This window comes from Sminthopsis crassicaudata, chromosome 6 (genome assembly GCF_048593235.1).
Source record: "Sminthopsis crassicaudata isolate SCR6 chromosome 6, ASM4859323v1, whole genome shotgun sequence".
Taxonomy (NCBI): domain Eukaryota; kingdom Metazoa; phylum Chordata; class Mammalia; order Dasyuromorphia; family Dasyuridae; genus Sminthopsis; species Sminthopsis crassicaudata.
In genome coordinates, this window is record NC_133622.1 from 255,185,198 (window position 1) to 255,199,974 (window position 14,777).

A 14,777-nucleotide genomic window follows, 5' to 3' on the forward strand; every position below is an offset into this window, starting at 1 on the left:
GGAGAAGCCTTGCTGTTTAATTTAGCATTAAGGCCGGGATGTGCATCAGTTCGCCCCCTCCCGTCACCCGGGGGTTTAACTGGACTTTACACCCGCAGACGGACTTCAGCCGCCTCAGACCCGACCGCGCTCCGCTGAAGTCACGTGGGTCTCACCTGGAGGGAAGCCCGGCTTACCGGACTCGGTTTAATTAACATTTAATTAACATTTGGAGGGGAGGGGCTGGCGGCCGGAGCCAAAGGCGTTTCCCGTCGTCGGGAAAGCCTGGGATCCTCGGGACCGCCGGGAGACTTTCCCGGGCTGGGGGGCCGGGGGGCGGAGGCAGCTCCGGGATCCGGAGACCTGCGGCTGGAACGGCCCGGGGCTGGCGCCGGCCTAGAGCAGGCTCCGGGGCCGGCCTGGGGCGGGGCGGGGCGGGGCGGGGGGGGAGGGAGCGTGGCCGCCGGGCCGGCCGGGGGAGGCGCGCAGGGGAGGGCAGGAAGCTCCCGGCGCAGGCCAATCCGGGAGAGCCGAGGATACATTGTAACCTTTGGGACTCGCCGCGTTCCATCCCGGCGGCGCGCCGCGCTCGGAGCCCGGAAGGGAGAAGGCACCGGCCCTGCCGTTGCCCTTACCTTGCCCTTGCCCCGGCGCGGATCCGAGGGAGGACGGACCGAGCGGCGGAGCCCGGGAGGCCGGCTGGGCGGCAGGCATGGGCAGGAAGGTGACAGTGGCCACCTGCTCGCTCAATCAGTGGGCCCTGGATTTCGAGGGCAATTTGCGGAGGATTTTAAGGAGTGAGTATGGGGGAGGGGCCCCTCCCTGCAGGCTCAGGCTGTGGGCGTCGGGAGAGGGGCCCAAAGGGGCGGGCACGAGCCGGCCGGGCTTTCTGAGCCTCCCCAGGGGCAAGTCCCGGGCACCACAGCCCAGGACCGGGCAGCCAGAAAACCCGTTCGCCCCACGAGCGTCCTTCTGGAGCGCCTCCCACGTGCCGAGCCAGCCGCGCTCCCCTCCTCAGCGGGCACCTCCTGGCGCCCCCAGCCCGCAGCGGCTCGAAGTATGCACTTGTATTCTCAGTGCCCGGAGCTGAGAGGCCCCAGTGTCCCCGCCGCGGGTGGGCCCCCGCCGCCCGGGCCTTGGGAGCGGTGATCGCTGAGCCCTTCAGAGTTTACAAAGTTGAGTCAATAACTTCCTTGGCCCTACCGCGGAGGTGGCAGCAGCGCGTGCCGCCCGCGGGTCAGGGCCGCCCGCGACACCGGAAGCTTTCCCAGCTGCTGCCCGCCAGATCCCTCGCAGAGTCTCAGGGGTCCGTCTCCAGCGGCCCAGGGCAAACCTGCCCCCAGACCTCGGGCCTCTGTGCCAAGAACCCTCCGAGGTGTGACTGGCAAAGCCCTGTAAGATAAAGGATGCAAAAACACTGGGAGATTTTATCAGCTCCTGGGCATGTTGGTATGTTATCTGGAGCCTCAGTAAACAAGAGCCTGCTTTGCTTTTTCTCATTTCCATAAACCTGCCATTAGGGAGCAGGATATTCATCTAGGCCTCGTGTGGAGACTGGATGGTGTGTGTGCCACCTGAGCCGGATGGTGTGTGTGCCACCTGAGCCGGAATTGTGCCCTTCCCTTCCCTCCTGCCCCTCCAAAGCCCTGGCTGCCTGACCCCCGGGCCCCACTCCCAGAACAAGCAGCAAGTAGCATTCGTGTAGCCCCCAGTTCGAAGGCTCCTGGACGAGGGCTCTATTCTGTACCGAGAAGTCGGGACTAGAGTTTGAACCTATCAGGTCACTCATCCCCTCCCTGAGCCTCAGTTTCCCTGTCTGAAAAAATGGGCACGATAACAAAAGCACTAAAAGTACTTTGCAAACTTGAGAGCTCCGTGTATTTGTAATGTGTTCTTATTGTTGTAAGAATAAAAAAGGTGACTTAGAAGCTGTTCCTGCTGGCCTAGTGTTGCTGCTTCCCTATTGGTTTTATGATTGTATTCTAAGACTGGCTTCTGATTTCAGTGGGATGGGGAGTCTGCCCCAGGAGAAGGGTAGGAAGTAATAATAATAATAGTTGATGTTTTTATAGCACCTACTATGTGTCAAGCACTTTTAAATAACAACAATAACGACATATCTACATTGATATTGTGCTTACTATGTGCCAGGTACTATGTGAAACACTTTATTAATAATAATAAACCTCTGTCATTTATATAGCACCCACTGTGTGTCAGGGATTGTACAAAGCACTTTTAAATAACAACAACAATGACAAATATCTATATTTATATTGTGTTTACTATGTGCCAGGTACTGTGTGAAACACTTTATTAATAATAATAAACCTCTGTCATTTATATAGCACCCACTGTGTGTCAGGGATTGTACAAAGCACTTTTAAATAACAACAATAACGACATATCTACATTTATATTGTGTTTACTATGTGCCAGGTACTATGTGAAACACTTTACTACTAATAATAAACCTCTGTCATTTATATAGCACCCACTGTGTGTCAGGGATTGTACAAAGCACTTTTAAATAACAACAACAATGACAAATATCTATATTTATATTGTGTTTACTATGTGCCAGGTACTGTGTGAAACACTTTATTAATAATAATAAACCTCTGTCATTTATATAGCACCCACTGTGTGTCAGGGATTGTACAAAGCACTTTTAAATAACAACAAAAGTAATAATAATAATAGTTGATGTTTTTATAGCACCTACTATGTGTCAAGCACTTTTAAATAATAATAATGACAAATATCTACATTGATATTGTGCTTACTATGTGCCAGGTACTATGTGAAACACTTTATTAATAATAATAAACCTCTGTCATTTATATAGCACCCACTGTGTGTCAGGGATTGTACAAAGCACTTTTAAATAACAACAATAACGACATATCTACATTTATATTGTGTTTACTATGTGCCAGGTACTATGTGAAACACTTTACTACTAATAATAAACCTCTGTCATTTATATAGCACCCACTGTGTGTCAGGGATTGTACAAAGCACTTTTAAATAACAACAACAATGACAAATATCTATATTTATATTGTGTTTACTATGTGCCAGGTACTGTGTGAAACACTTTATTAATAATAATAAACCTCTGTCATTTATATAGCACCCACTGTGTGTCAGGGATTGTACAAAGCACTTTTAAATAACAACAACAATGACAAATATCTATATTTATATTGTGTTTACTATGTGCCAGGTACTGTGTGAAACACTTTATTAATAATAATAAACCTCTGTCATTTATATAGCACCCACTGTGTGTCAGGGATTGTACAAAGCACTTTTAAATAACAACAAAAGTAATAATAATAATAGTTGATGTTTTTATAGCACCTACTATGTGTCAAGCACTTTTAAATAATAATAATGACAAATATCTACATTGATATTGTGCTTACTATGTGCCAGGTACTATGTGAAACACTTTATTAATAATAATAAACCTCTGTCATTTATATAGCACCCACTGTGTGTCAGGGATTGTACAAAGCACTTTTAAATAACAACAATAACGACATATCTATATTTATATTGTGCTTACTATGTGCCAGGTACTATGTGAAACACTTTACTACTAATAATAAACCTCTGTCATTTATATAGCACCCACTGTGTGTCAGGGATTGTACAAAGCACTTTTAAATAACAACAACAATGACAAATATCTATATTTATATTGTGTTTACTATGTGCCAGGTACTATGTGAAACACTTTACTACTAATAATAAACCTCTGTCATTTATATAGCACCCACTGTGTGTCAGGGATTGTACAAAGCACTTTTAAATAACAACAACAATGACAAATATCTATATTTATATTGTGTTTACTATGTGCCAGGTACTGTGTGAAACACTTTATTAATAATAATAAACATCTATCGTTTATATAGCACCCACTGTGTGTCAGGGATTGTACAAAGCACTTTTAAATAACAACAATAACGACATATCTACATTTATATTGTGCTTACTATGTGCCAGGTACTATGTGAAACACTACTACTAATAATAAACATCTATCGTTTATATAGCACCCACTCACTACATGTCAGGGATTGTACAAAGCACTTTTAGATAATAATAGCAATAATAGCTGACATTTATATAGCACCTATTGTGTGCCAGGAACTATACGTGACCCTTTATTAGTAATGATAATAAACACACATTACCTATTATGTGCCAAACATTGTATTAAAAGTACTTTTTATATTTATTTAGCATCTACTATAGAGCACTGTGAGCACCTTTAGATAGTAATAATAAACATTCAATATTTATATAGTGGCTGCTATGGGCTAGGTATTCTGCAAGATACTATTAAATAATAATGAACAATAGTTGACATTTATATAGCACTTGCTCTGTGCCAGGAACTCTGTGAAATACTTTTTATTAATAATAAAAAGTAATAGCTAACATTTGTATGGCACCTACTATGTGCCAGGTACCGTGCAAGGCATTTAAAAATAATAATAATAAAAACCTAACATTTATCTGTGCCGGGCACTCGGTAAGCACTTTTAATGTGATGTGGATAATAAATAATAAGTAACATTTGTATAGCCCCTACTATGTGCCAAGCACAGTGTGAAGCACTTTTATTAATAATAGTGGTAAGGGGAACTAGCACGTATGTGTGCCAAGCCCTGGGCTAAGCACTTTACAATTATTATCTCATTTGATTCTTATGACCATGCTACAGGGAGGCCGCTACTCAGCGCCCTCGCCATCTAGGACATCGTCTAAGACCTGATAGTTACACATTATACAGCGTATAAGTTCATAAATATATATCGACACAGAGCGTACCCACGTCCACGTATATTGCGGACACAGACGTCCATGCTCCGGGCCTGTCCGGGTGAGCAGCCTGGATGTGGGCCCGAGTCAGGAGCCTGTTGAGTTTAGTTGAATGATGATCCTATTAAGCAGCCCGGGCCTTCAGTGTGGCCCTCGAGGGACAAGTGAGGTTGATGCTTCTCTCATTTTTTTCTCCTTTTGCACGTTTGTAACAGGCATTGAAATTGCCAGAAACAAAGGTGCAAAGTACCGGCTCGGACCAGAGCTCGAAATCTGGTAAGCACTCTGGGGTTGATAAACAGAAAGAGTAAACTCCGGTCCCTCTACTCCAGACCATTGTCCTCCAGAGACCATTAGTGAGCACTTGTAGGCTACCTGGACTGGAGATTTGAGATAAAGTCCAACATTTCCTGCCCTTAAAGGGCTCAAGTTCTGCTCGGAGAAATGAAGACAAACTGAGGCAGGGGGATGGTTGGGAAGAGCCACCTTAAGTCGAGCTGAGCCTTGAAGGAAGAATAAAGGCTCTGTGAGGCAGAGGGGGGAGGGGAAGTGTCGCCGGCACTCGGGACTGGGAAAGGGGAGATGGAGCCTTGTGTTTGGGGAACATGAGCTGGCCACTTTGGGACAAAGGACGGGTGCCATTCAGCAGGAGCAGGAAGGCTACGGTGGTTGAGGAGGCTTTAACCTGAGGCTGCTGAATCACTTTTAATTAATAATAAGCATATATATAGCACCTACTGTGTGCACCATTTCCCAACTGAATGAGAGCTGCCCCCGTTATGAATATTGCAGCCAGGAAGATGGCAGCTCCAAGGAAGGAAGGGGGAATCTTAAATCAGGGGCCAAACTCCTGCAGGGGCATTAGACACGGGGGAGGGAGGAGGGATTTCGGAGATCACATCCAATTCTGAGACTTAATTTTTTCAGACCCCTTTGGGAAGGGAGTAAGCGGTGTGGTTGACACGGTGCCAAACTCATAGTCAGGAAGACCTGAATTACTACAATTCTGCTTCACTAGCTTTGTGACTTTAGGCAAGTCACCGAATCTCTGCCTGCCTCAGTTTCCTCATATGTAAAATGAGACTAATAGCAGAGTTGTGAGAATCAAATGAACTAATACTTTTAAAGCTCTTTGCAAACCCTAAGGTACTATCGGAATAATGAAGTAAGCATTTATTGAGGACTTCCTCTATGCAAAGCCCTGGGCTAGGGCTGGGGCTGGGTTCCTACTGGGAGACCCCTTCTAGTGGGGGGGAAATGGCCCTGAGTGCCTTTTAAGTGCCTTCTCCCGGGCTGGGGGGAAGAGAATTGGAACTGAGAATATATACTGTCTTAAATCAAAATATCAAACAAACTCCCCCTCTAATCTCAACATCTCCATTTGTTGCTGGGACTCCCTGCGGTCCTCCGCATTGTCACCCACGCTGCCCTTAGGGGCTTAGGGACCTCATTTTTTTCATTTCAGTCCCACTTGCCTTTGTGGCTAATCTGTTGCAGGGCTGGGACAGATAGGCCTCTCTCTGGGGGAAGTGACCCCCGTGTCCCCTGAGAGTCCCCGGGGAGGGCCCCGTCCCCCACCCTGTCTGGCCGGGGCTGCACTAACCAGTTTTTCTCCCTACAGTGGCTATGGCTGTTGGGATCACTACTTCGAATCCGACACCATTTTGCATTCGTACCAAGTTTTGGCCCAGCTCCTGGTGGCTCCCGTCGCCCAAAACATCATCTGTGACGTTGGGATGTAAGTGTCAGCGCCTGTGTGGCCGGGCTGGGAGTGAGGAAATTCAGAAAACCCAGCGGCCTCTGGTGGAGCGGATGGCTCGCCCCACTTCTGGGCCCCGGGCTTGCTGGGAAGTTCTCGGGCAGGAGATAATCGGGTCCTCCCTGTGCGAGATGCAGAAGGTGGAAGTCACCGTGGCGTCTGGTTATCCCACGAGGGATTAGCCTGGTAGGGGAGGGTCGCCAGAGAAGGAAAGAGCAAACCGCTCTGGTCACTAAGGGTGTCCCTAAGTAGGCTAGACAGGAAGCAGCACCTGTGGTGTCCTGTGGGGCAGGCAGGTGGCATTACGCTGCAGACTCCAGTCCTGTCTTTTTAAAACAGACCGAGTAGCTCCCAGGAGGAAAGCGCTCCCTGGGACCCCGGCGCGCACTTCTGTTTTTGGCTGGCCGCTGCTCTTCCACGCCAGGGTCTCCCCGGGCTCTGACTCTTGTCTCTTCACTTTGCCAGGCCCGTGATGCACCGCAACGTTCGCTACAACTGCAGAGTGATCTTCCTCAACGGGTAGGCTTCCCGGCCAGGTCGCTTGCATTGGGAGCCGCCATGTTTTTCTCTTATCCAAGTGGTGAGAGATGGGTCACCTTGGCCTTGGGGCTTTGCAGCCGCTGGTCCTGCAGGCACATTAAAGCACCTGTTGGTTGTTCGATGTTTCTTAGGCTAACGCCTTGAGGCTGGGGGCGGGGGATGTGCTTGGGACTGACTGCATCTAGATGGGGCCTTTTGGGGGGTCTGAGCCCCACCCATTTGGGGTTCTCAGTTCTGAGAAGCAGTGTGGAGTCCCGGCGGGGAGGGGCAGCTTTCTGTGTCCCAGGAGCCAGGAGAGTGGCCAGTCCCAATGGCAGCTCTCTGTGGAGCACAAGCAGGAAGGGGCAGGAAAGGCTTCTGACTGGCCCACCCCTGGACGGATGAGGGGCGGGGGCCCAGTGAGGGAGAGGGCCCGGGCGCCCTTTCCTTCAGGGGCTGGTGTCCTTGTGGCAAGGTAGCTTCGCCCTCTCAGTCCTATTGGAAGCAGCCACCAACCGCTGTCCGTCTCTGCTCTGTAGAAAAATCCTTCTGATTCGCCCCAAAATGGTGCTGGCCAACGAAGGCAACTACCAAGAGATGCGTTGGTTCGCCCCGTGGCAAAAGAGCCGGTAAGCTCTGGGGCCCTGCTGTGCTCGTAGTGCCCCCGAGCCGGGGGGGTTTGGGGGCCCCCCTCTCAGCTCTGTCTTCTCCCACCCTCCCATCATCTGGGCCCCATGCAGGGGAGGCCAGGGAGTCATTGGCGCCCTCTCCGCCTCCCTTCCCCATCCCTAACCCCAGGGCTCGGGCCCGCGGCCTCTGAAGCACCCCCAGATCTGAGTCCCTTCTGAGCGTAAGTCCCAGGGGGTTCTGGGGCACGTTCACTCCTGGTCAGGGCCTCCTGAATGTCCAGGGCTTTGGACACTTTTCTTCCTATACCTTTTCCCTCTCTGGGGCTTCATCCATCCTGCCCCCAGTCTGTGCTAGAACACACTCCCTTGGAGGGCGGGACCAGTCGACTGCCGCCCAGAGGCACCTTGGTCAGGACTGTGACAGCTCGGCCCTTAAAAACCAGTTTCTGTTTATTTTTAAAACAATGATTTGTAGCTGTTTTTTGTCCCACAAGCGTCCCGGTCCTTTTATCCTTCCCCCATAATCCCCCCCTTGCAGGTTCACTTTGGGGCAGAGCGGCCCCTTTTTTTCTAAGCCCCCCTCTCCTGCCACTGTCTCCTCCGCAGGAAAGCCGAGGACCATTTTCTCCCCCGGATGATCCAGGAACTGACCAAGCAGGTGACCCCGGGGCAAGGAGCAGGCTCCATCCTTGGGATTCTGGGGGTGGTAGAGGAAGGGGCAGCGCGGATGAGCCAGCGGCCTCCTCAGAGCTCGCGTGGTGGGAGCAGCCCCTGGCCGGGCTCCCGGAGGGAGGGCCAGCCAGGCTGGCTCTGGCACTCCGGCTTGGCTGCCTTTTCGCAGCTGAGCAGATTGTTGGGCTTAGAGACGTTGAGTCACCTGCTTTAAGCTCTGGGTGCGAGGGGAGGAACCCAACCCCGGGCTTCCCCACTCCATGTCGGGTGCTTTTTCCACCCCAGGGAGTTCCAGCAGAGTCCATCCCCTCCTTCCCCTCAAGTCCTCCTCTGCAAAGTGCGAATGAGCAGCCCGTAATTGCCCTCTCGTGTGATTACGACTTGGGTTTGTGTCTGACAGCGTTCTTGGCAGGGGGCGTATGATGAGGAGCAGGGGCTCGGGCTCTTCTCGGGGAGCATTCCCCTTTTTTCCCTGGGAGGAAGTCCCTTTGCTCAGGCAGGCTGTCACCTCCTCTGCACCGCCTCGTCTCAGAGAGCTGCCTAGGTGCAGAGAGCCGCGAGATGTCAGAGGGGACGCTCGAACCTCCCACCTTAGTCACCATCCCACATTGCCCGTTAGGGAGGCTTTGATGAGTAAGGACCTGCTCCCTCCGGGAGCCATACAAGAAGACAAGCTAATGGGGCCAGGAGCTGGCCAGGCGGCAGCGGGGCTGGGGAAGATGCCGGATGCCCTGGGGTCCACTTGTGCTTTGTGGCTCACCAACCAGGGGTGCTCTGGGGAGGATCTGAACCTTGGAGCTCCTGCCTGTTGTGGGCACCTCCATGCTGAAGCCTGGGCAGTAGGAGCCCCAGGAGGGGCAGGCAGTCCCGGCGGCATCCATGAGGGTTCCGTGGCAGGAGAGGCCGCAGCCCCGATTCCCTGCAAGGGCTGCTCCCTAATGGGCATGTTTCCTTTTCCATACAGGAGCTGGTCCCCTTTGGGGATTTAGTGCTGGCCACCAAAGACACCTGCATCGGCACGGAAATCTGTGAGGAGCTCTGGACGCCCCACAGGTAACCCCTCCCCGCTGCCTCCAGGAGGAGCCAGGGAACTTCCTGGCACCGAGGAAGGAGCCGGGGAGAGACACCTGGCCACTCTGCCCTCTGCCCACTAAGTGCTCTGCCCACTCTGCCCGCTCTGTGCTCTGCCTGCTCATAGCTCTGCCCACTCTCCGCTCTCTGCCCACTCTGCCCACTCACCGCTCTCTGCCCACTCTGCCCTCTCACCGCTCTCTGCCCACTGATCTTTTCTTTAGCCCACACATTGACATGGGCCTGGACGGAGTGGAAATCTTCACCAATTCCTCGGGGAGCCACCACGTGCTGCGGAAGGCCCACACCAGAGTGGAGCTGGTGAACCTGGCCACCCTGAAGGTCGGTCTCCATGTGCCCCAGCGTCTGGTTAGAGGGTCTCTCCTCTGGGAGGACGCCGTGAGTGCGTGGGGCAATGAGATCTGGCCCCTCTGGCCTCCTCTTCTGCAAGTGAAGGCCCCCCTTTCCTCCTGCCTCCTGCAGAGGGCTGTTGGGAAGCCCAGGGTGCCCCAGAAATGGCAGCGTGAGGGGCCAGCCCCTCCCGTTCTAAAGCAGTCTTTCCCATTCCCTCTCTCTGTGCCCTGAAATTGAGCTTTTGGGAAAGGGAATCGCGTGTGGGCGACAGGTCGGCCTCCTTACCCGACTCTGGGAAGTCACTTTGTAAACGGTAATAGGAAGCCCTGCCCAGCCCTCTGAGCACCTCCTCCAAGATCCCAGAAGGAGCCCTTCACGCCAGTGTGTTGCACGAAATCTCGCCATCGCCTCCAGGCATTCCCACATGCCCCGTCCCGTGCCAGGCGCCGGGGTGCCAAGGACAAAGTCGGCTTTCCTTCTGGTCAGCCAAGTTCTGAGAAGGGCCAGCTCGGGGGCAGCGGGGCTCCTCTTCGGCAGCCGCTAACGAGTCGCTGCTGGGGATGCCGACCTAAACGGAGGGGCACCAAGGCCTGCGAGCCCAGTCTGGGAAGGACAGCCAGCCCCAGAAGCACCTTGGGATCCTCAGGCCGCCCACCGTGTTTGTCTTTCCCAGAATGGCGGGATCTATCTCCTGGCCAATCAGAAGGGCTGCGATGGCGATCGGCTCTACTACGACGGCTGCTCCATGATCTCTGTGAACGGCTCCACCGTTGCCCAAGGAGCCCAGTTCTCCCTGGATGATGTGGTGAGGCGCTGGAGCGCGGGTGGGCGGGGGGGGGGGGGTTCCCGTCCCTCCCTTCTCCTCCTAGGCCATTCATTCTGCCAGCGTTGCCCCTGACATTTGTCCATCTCCCTCCTTAGCCCTGTCAGGGCTGTGTCAGGAAAGCGGTTCCCCATCCTTCACACGCTCGTTCCCTTGTTCAGTTTAAGTGTGGGACACGTCGATATGAGAGGTGGGGGCAGACAGAAGCTTAGGGCTGCCCGTGGGGCCCGATGAGCCAGCCCCAGGGCAAGTCCTCATCTCCACAGGACAGCAACAAGAGAGGTGGGCAGGAAACCGGGGGGGCTTCCTGGAGGCAGTGGCCCCTCTGTGGGGCCTTGAAGTCTGGCTGGAGAGCGGGATGAGAACAGGCCAGATGTGCTACCAGAGCAGGGATGTGGTCAAGGCTGCAGAGCCGCCCACAAGTTGCATCTTTAGGGAAAGCAGCACTGAAATAGGGAGGGCCTAGGGCGGCGGAGGGGCCGCGAGGGAAGGGCCGGAAGGGGCGAGCAGAGAAGGTGCCCAGCAGGCGATGTACGGACTCCGGCCCTGGCACAAGAAGACCACCTTGTCACTCGGGGCAGTCTTCGGAACCAGCCCTGTCCGAGCTTGGTCTCGAGGGACCTGGGTTCGGGCCGTGGCTTTGCCTGTTCCCAGGAGTGCGTGACAAGCTCTCTGAGCCACGATTTCCCCACGATTTGTGGAGTAGGGGGCAGGGCGGCCCGCTCCCCTGGGGTTCTGTGAGGGAAGCCCGTGGGACGGCACAGGGAGCGGCGGCCACCGTGGAATGGGTGAGACCCAGGCTCTTGCCTCCCGCCGTTTCCTCATGCAGGAGGTTCTCACGGCCACAGTCGACCTGGAGGACATCCGAACCTTCAGAGCAGAGATTTCTTCACGGAACTTGATGGTGAGTGTTGGGGAGGAGCAGTCTGGTCGGGGGGCCCAGAACTGGTCTGTGCGGCCCAATGGGAAGGACGCGGACCCCGACGTGTGTTCCCTGCCCCTCCCAGCCTCTGTCCCCTCACGGAAGGGGGCATCGCTCTGCTGCTTCTGTCCAGTCACCAGCAGCCATTTGGGCTCGGAGACCCTCCCCGGGCTCCTCCGGGCACTGCCTGACCAGCCAAGCCTGTTGTTTCTCCCACCAGGCCAGCAAAGTGGTGCCCTACACTCGCGTCAAGGTCGACTTTGCCCTCTCGTGCCACGACGACGTGCTGGTCTCCACCTCGGAGCCGATCCAGTGGCAGTTTCACAGTATCGGGGAGGAAATCAGGTGGGTGTCGATGCCCTACAGCTAGGCCCACCCGTTCAGGTTCTCCGTGCCTGAGCTGCAGCTGCTGCCTCCAGGGTCCGGGGGGGCCGGGGGTCCGGGCTCAGGCTCTTCTGGTCAGCCCAACGCAGGTCTGCCCCGGACCTGCCTCGGCTCTGGTTTGTGGGGCTGGGCTCGGGTCACCGTCCACGGCTTTGGACTTGCCTCTGAAGCATTATTATTACTTCTTCTTATTAAGATATTCTTCCCCTTCCTCTCTGGGCCTCAGGTGGGTACCTCCGTACACACAGCGTACCATCCGTCTGAGGATGGAGATGTGTGGATATGGAGGGACGGATGAGGTGGTAAATGAGGGGTAGAACTGGTGCATAAACAGCGGACGGGTGGATCACAGACAGATCCACAGCTGGACGACAGATCCATGGTTCCCAGAGTCCGAGGCGGGTCACAGCAACCAAGAACAAGCCCTTGGCGGTCTCCTGGCTCCTGGGAAAAGCCGGGCCCCTCCGGGGGCTCATCTGAACCCTCTCTTTCTGCTTCCTCGGCAGCCTCGGCCCTGCGTGTTGGCTCTGGGACTACTTGAGGCGCAGTCAGCAGGTGAGGTGTCTGGGTCCCTCCGGGTCTGTGTGTGGGGGGGGGGGGGAACCGTAAAACCTAGAAATGGGCTCTGTCTGCTGGGTGCTTGATGCTGCCTTCCTTGCTCTGGCCTGTGGAGATGAGGACTTGCCCTGGGGCTGGCTTCTCGGGCCCACGGGCAGCCCTAAGGGGGCCTCCTGCCCCTGGCCTTCCCACTGCGTCCCTCTGCCGGATCATCTGAGCTGGAAGGAGCCTCAGAGACCACTGGCCCTACCAGAATCCCATCCCCAGTGAGTGGGGGCTGGGAAGTCTCTGATGGAGAGGATTCCCAGATCTCCCTGGGGTAGCTCTTAAAGACAGAGCCAATTCTGCAGATTAACCCCTTCAGCCGATCCTTGCATGAGATACTTTGTCACGTGCCTTATCAGACAGCTCAGAAACCGTTGAAAGTATTCTTCTGTCCACTGTGGAAGGAAACGGGCTTAATCTGCAATCATGTGATCCTGCCGAGTCTCCCGGTCTTTTTGCCATCACTGCTCCCTCTTCTGCACATTCACCCATGCGCTCTCTCCACCCTGTGGGCTAAATAACTGCATGCCCATTGAGCCAGCAATGGCTCTACTAGGTCTCCCTCCCAAAGAGATGAAAGAAGGGAAAGGATCATTTGTACACAAATATTTAGAGTGGCTCTTTTTGTGGTGGCAAGGAATCGAAAATCGGGGGGGGGGGTGCCCATCCACTGGGAAACGCTGAACAAGTTGTGTTTGTGGTTGTGATGAAGTATTATGTGCTATGAGAAACAATGAGCAGGATGCTCGTGGGAAAACCTAGGAAGACTTAGATGAACTGACGCAAAGTGAAGTGAGCAGAACCAGGAGGATGGCGTACAACAATCTTGTGACAATGCTCAGTTGTGAATGACTTGGCTATTCCAATAAAGTGGTCCAAGACATTTCTGAAGGGCCCCTCTTGAAAAGCACCGTCCACCTCCAGAGGAAGAATTCATGGAGTCTGAAGATCAAAGCAGATTTTTGTTGGGAACACGACGTGGAATTTTGCTTTATCTCGGGTAGACCTTTTCTTCTCTTCTGGGAGAGGATGATGATGATTCAAGGAAACTGAGAGGCTCTTGCTGTTCTCTTGGAGAATTAACGTTCAAGAGCTTTTCGTTAGTCGGATTCTCCCAGAGTTCCTTCAGTAACCTGTGGGGAAGGAAGAGGAGAAGAGACCCGGGAGTCCGGGTAATCAAATGGGCCAACACATCAAAAGGCCGAGCCAGGAGCCTGATGAGAGACTTAAATGCCTGCTCAGACCACAGTCCTCTTCTCTGTTTGAAAGTTTGCCTCTGTGACATCTCACAAGATTCAACACCTGCTACAGTGCTAAAAACGGGGAATCGTTAAGGACCACGCGTCAGTGCGTTGTTAGGGGCTCCGAGAGCCTCCACAGCTGTGAACGTCGGAAGGAGCTGCAAAGCAGCCCTTGCTGACACAGCAACTGGGAACGAGGTAAATTGGAGGGAAGAGGAAAGAGGTCAGACCATGCAACGGCCTCTCAGTGGGGAGGTCAGAGAACAGCAACGGCCTCTCAGTCTCCTTGTAGCACCATCCTCTTCTCACAAGAGGAGAAGAAAAGGTCTATCAGAGGTGAAGCAAATTGTGTTCCCAACAGATTTTTAAATTTTTTCCTTACTTTTTCGTGTTCTTGTGTGTTTTCTTTTACGGTGCATATAGAAATAGGTTTTGTATGAATGACTTCAATGTATAATCAATAACAAAATTTCTCGTCTTCTGAAAAAGAGGAGGGAGTGGAAGAGAGGAAGAAAATTTGGAACTCAAAATTTAGAAAAAAAAGTTATATTTTATTTTTTACAGATAGCTGGGAAATGTGTAATGAAAGAAAGAAATATAACTTAAAATAGTCATATAATATGTTGTTGAAATTTGTCGGGAATTAAAGTGACAAATACATACTGCCAGTCTCTTCCTCTGTAAAAAATGTCCCCTTTCCCAGTCCTCCACTCTCATTGCCCCTTCAAAGGTCATCACAAGCTTTTGGGGGGATGGGGAGGTTTTTCATCACGGGAGGGGGTTGGTGTATCGGGACGCCTCTGCCCGCCCGGGGATCGGGTTGCAGCCTCTGAGCTCATGGAGCCCCACACGGGCAGCTGATGTCTGCCTGCACTTTGATGGGGAGGAACGTGCTTTTCTCGGGCTCTTTTTCTCAGGCTCCTCTTTGCCCTTCTCTTTCAAGGCTGGATTCTTCCTCCCTCTTAGCGGAGGCCTGGACAGC

The 14,777-nt window shown here is 52.9% G+C and overlaps 1 protein-coding gene across 5 annotated transcripts in view; it reads left to right on the top strand.

The window, feature by feature from the left end:
- The first annotated feature begins 487 nt into the window (after positions 1 to 487).
- The window catches only part of NADSYN1 (NAD synthetase 1), a 23,800-nt gene continuing 9,510 nt past the window's right edge, over positions 488 to 14,777 (top strand). For 4 of the 5 annotated variants that reach the window (XR_012483321.1, XM_074274428.1, XM_074274429.1 and 1 more), the window contains exons 1-13: positions 493 to 776; positions 5,034 to 5,094; positions 6,440 to 6,556; positions 7,043 to 7,096; positions 7,636 to 7,725; positions 8,332 to 8,383; positions 9,362 to 9,450; positions 9,693 to 9,810; positions 10,496 to 10,627; positions 11,475 to 11,549; positions 11,788 to 11,912; positions 12,458 to 12,506; positions 14,739 to 14,777. The exon at positions 14,739 to 14,777 is cut by the window's right edge and continues 64 nt beyond it. Coding sequence is in view for 4 of the 5 variants with exons in the window: in XM_074274428.1 (XP_074130529.1) it covers positions 692 to 776; positions 5,034 to 5,094; positions 6,440 to 6,556; positions 7,043 to 7,096; positions 7,636 to 7,725; positions 8,332 to 8,383; positions 9,362 to 9,450; positions 9,693 to 9,810; positions 10,496 to 10,627; positions 11,475 to 11,549; positions 11,788 to 11,912; positions 12,458 to 12,506; positions 14,739 to 14,777 (1,086 nt within the window). In the remaining variant the exon portion in view is untranslated. Of the gene's footprint in view, positions 777 to 5,033; positions 5,095 to 6,439; positions 6,557 to 7,042; positions 7,097 to 7,635; positions 7,726 to 8,331; positions 8,384 to 9,361; positions 9,451 to 9,692; positions 9,811 to 10,495; positions 10,628 to 11,474; positions 11,550 to 11,787; positions 11,913 to 12,457; positions 12,507 to 14,738 lie in introns of all 5 variants that reach the window. The other variant, XM_074274431.1, reaches the window with a different exon arrangement.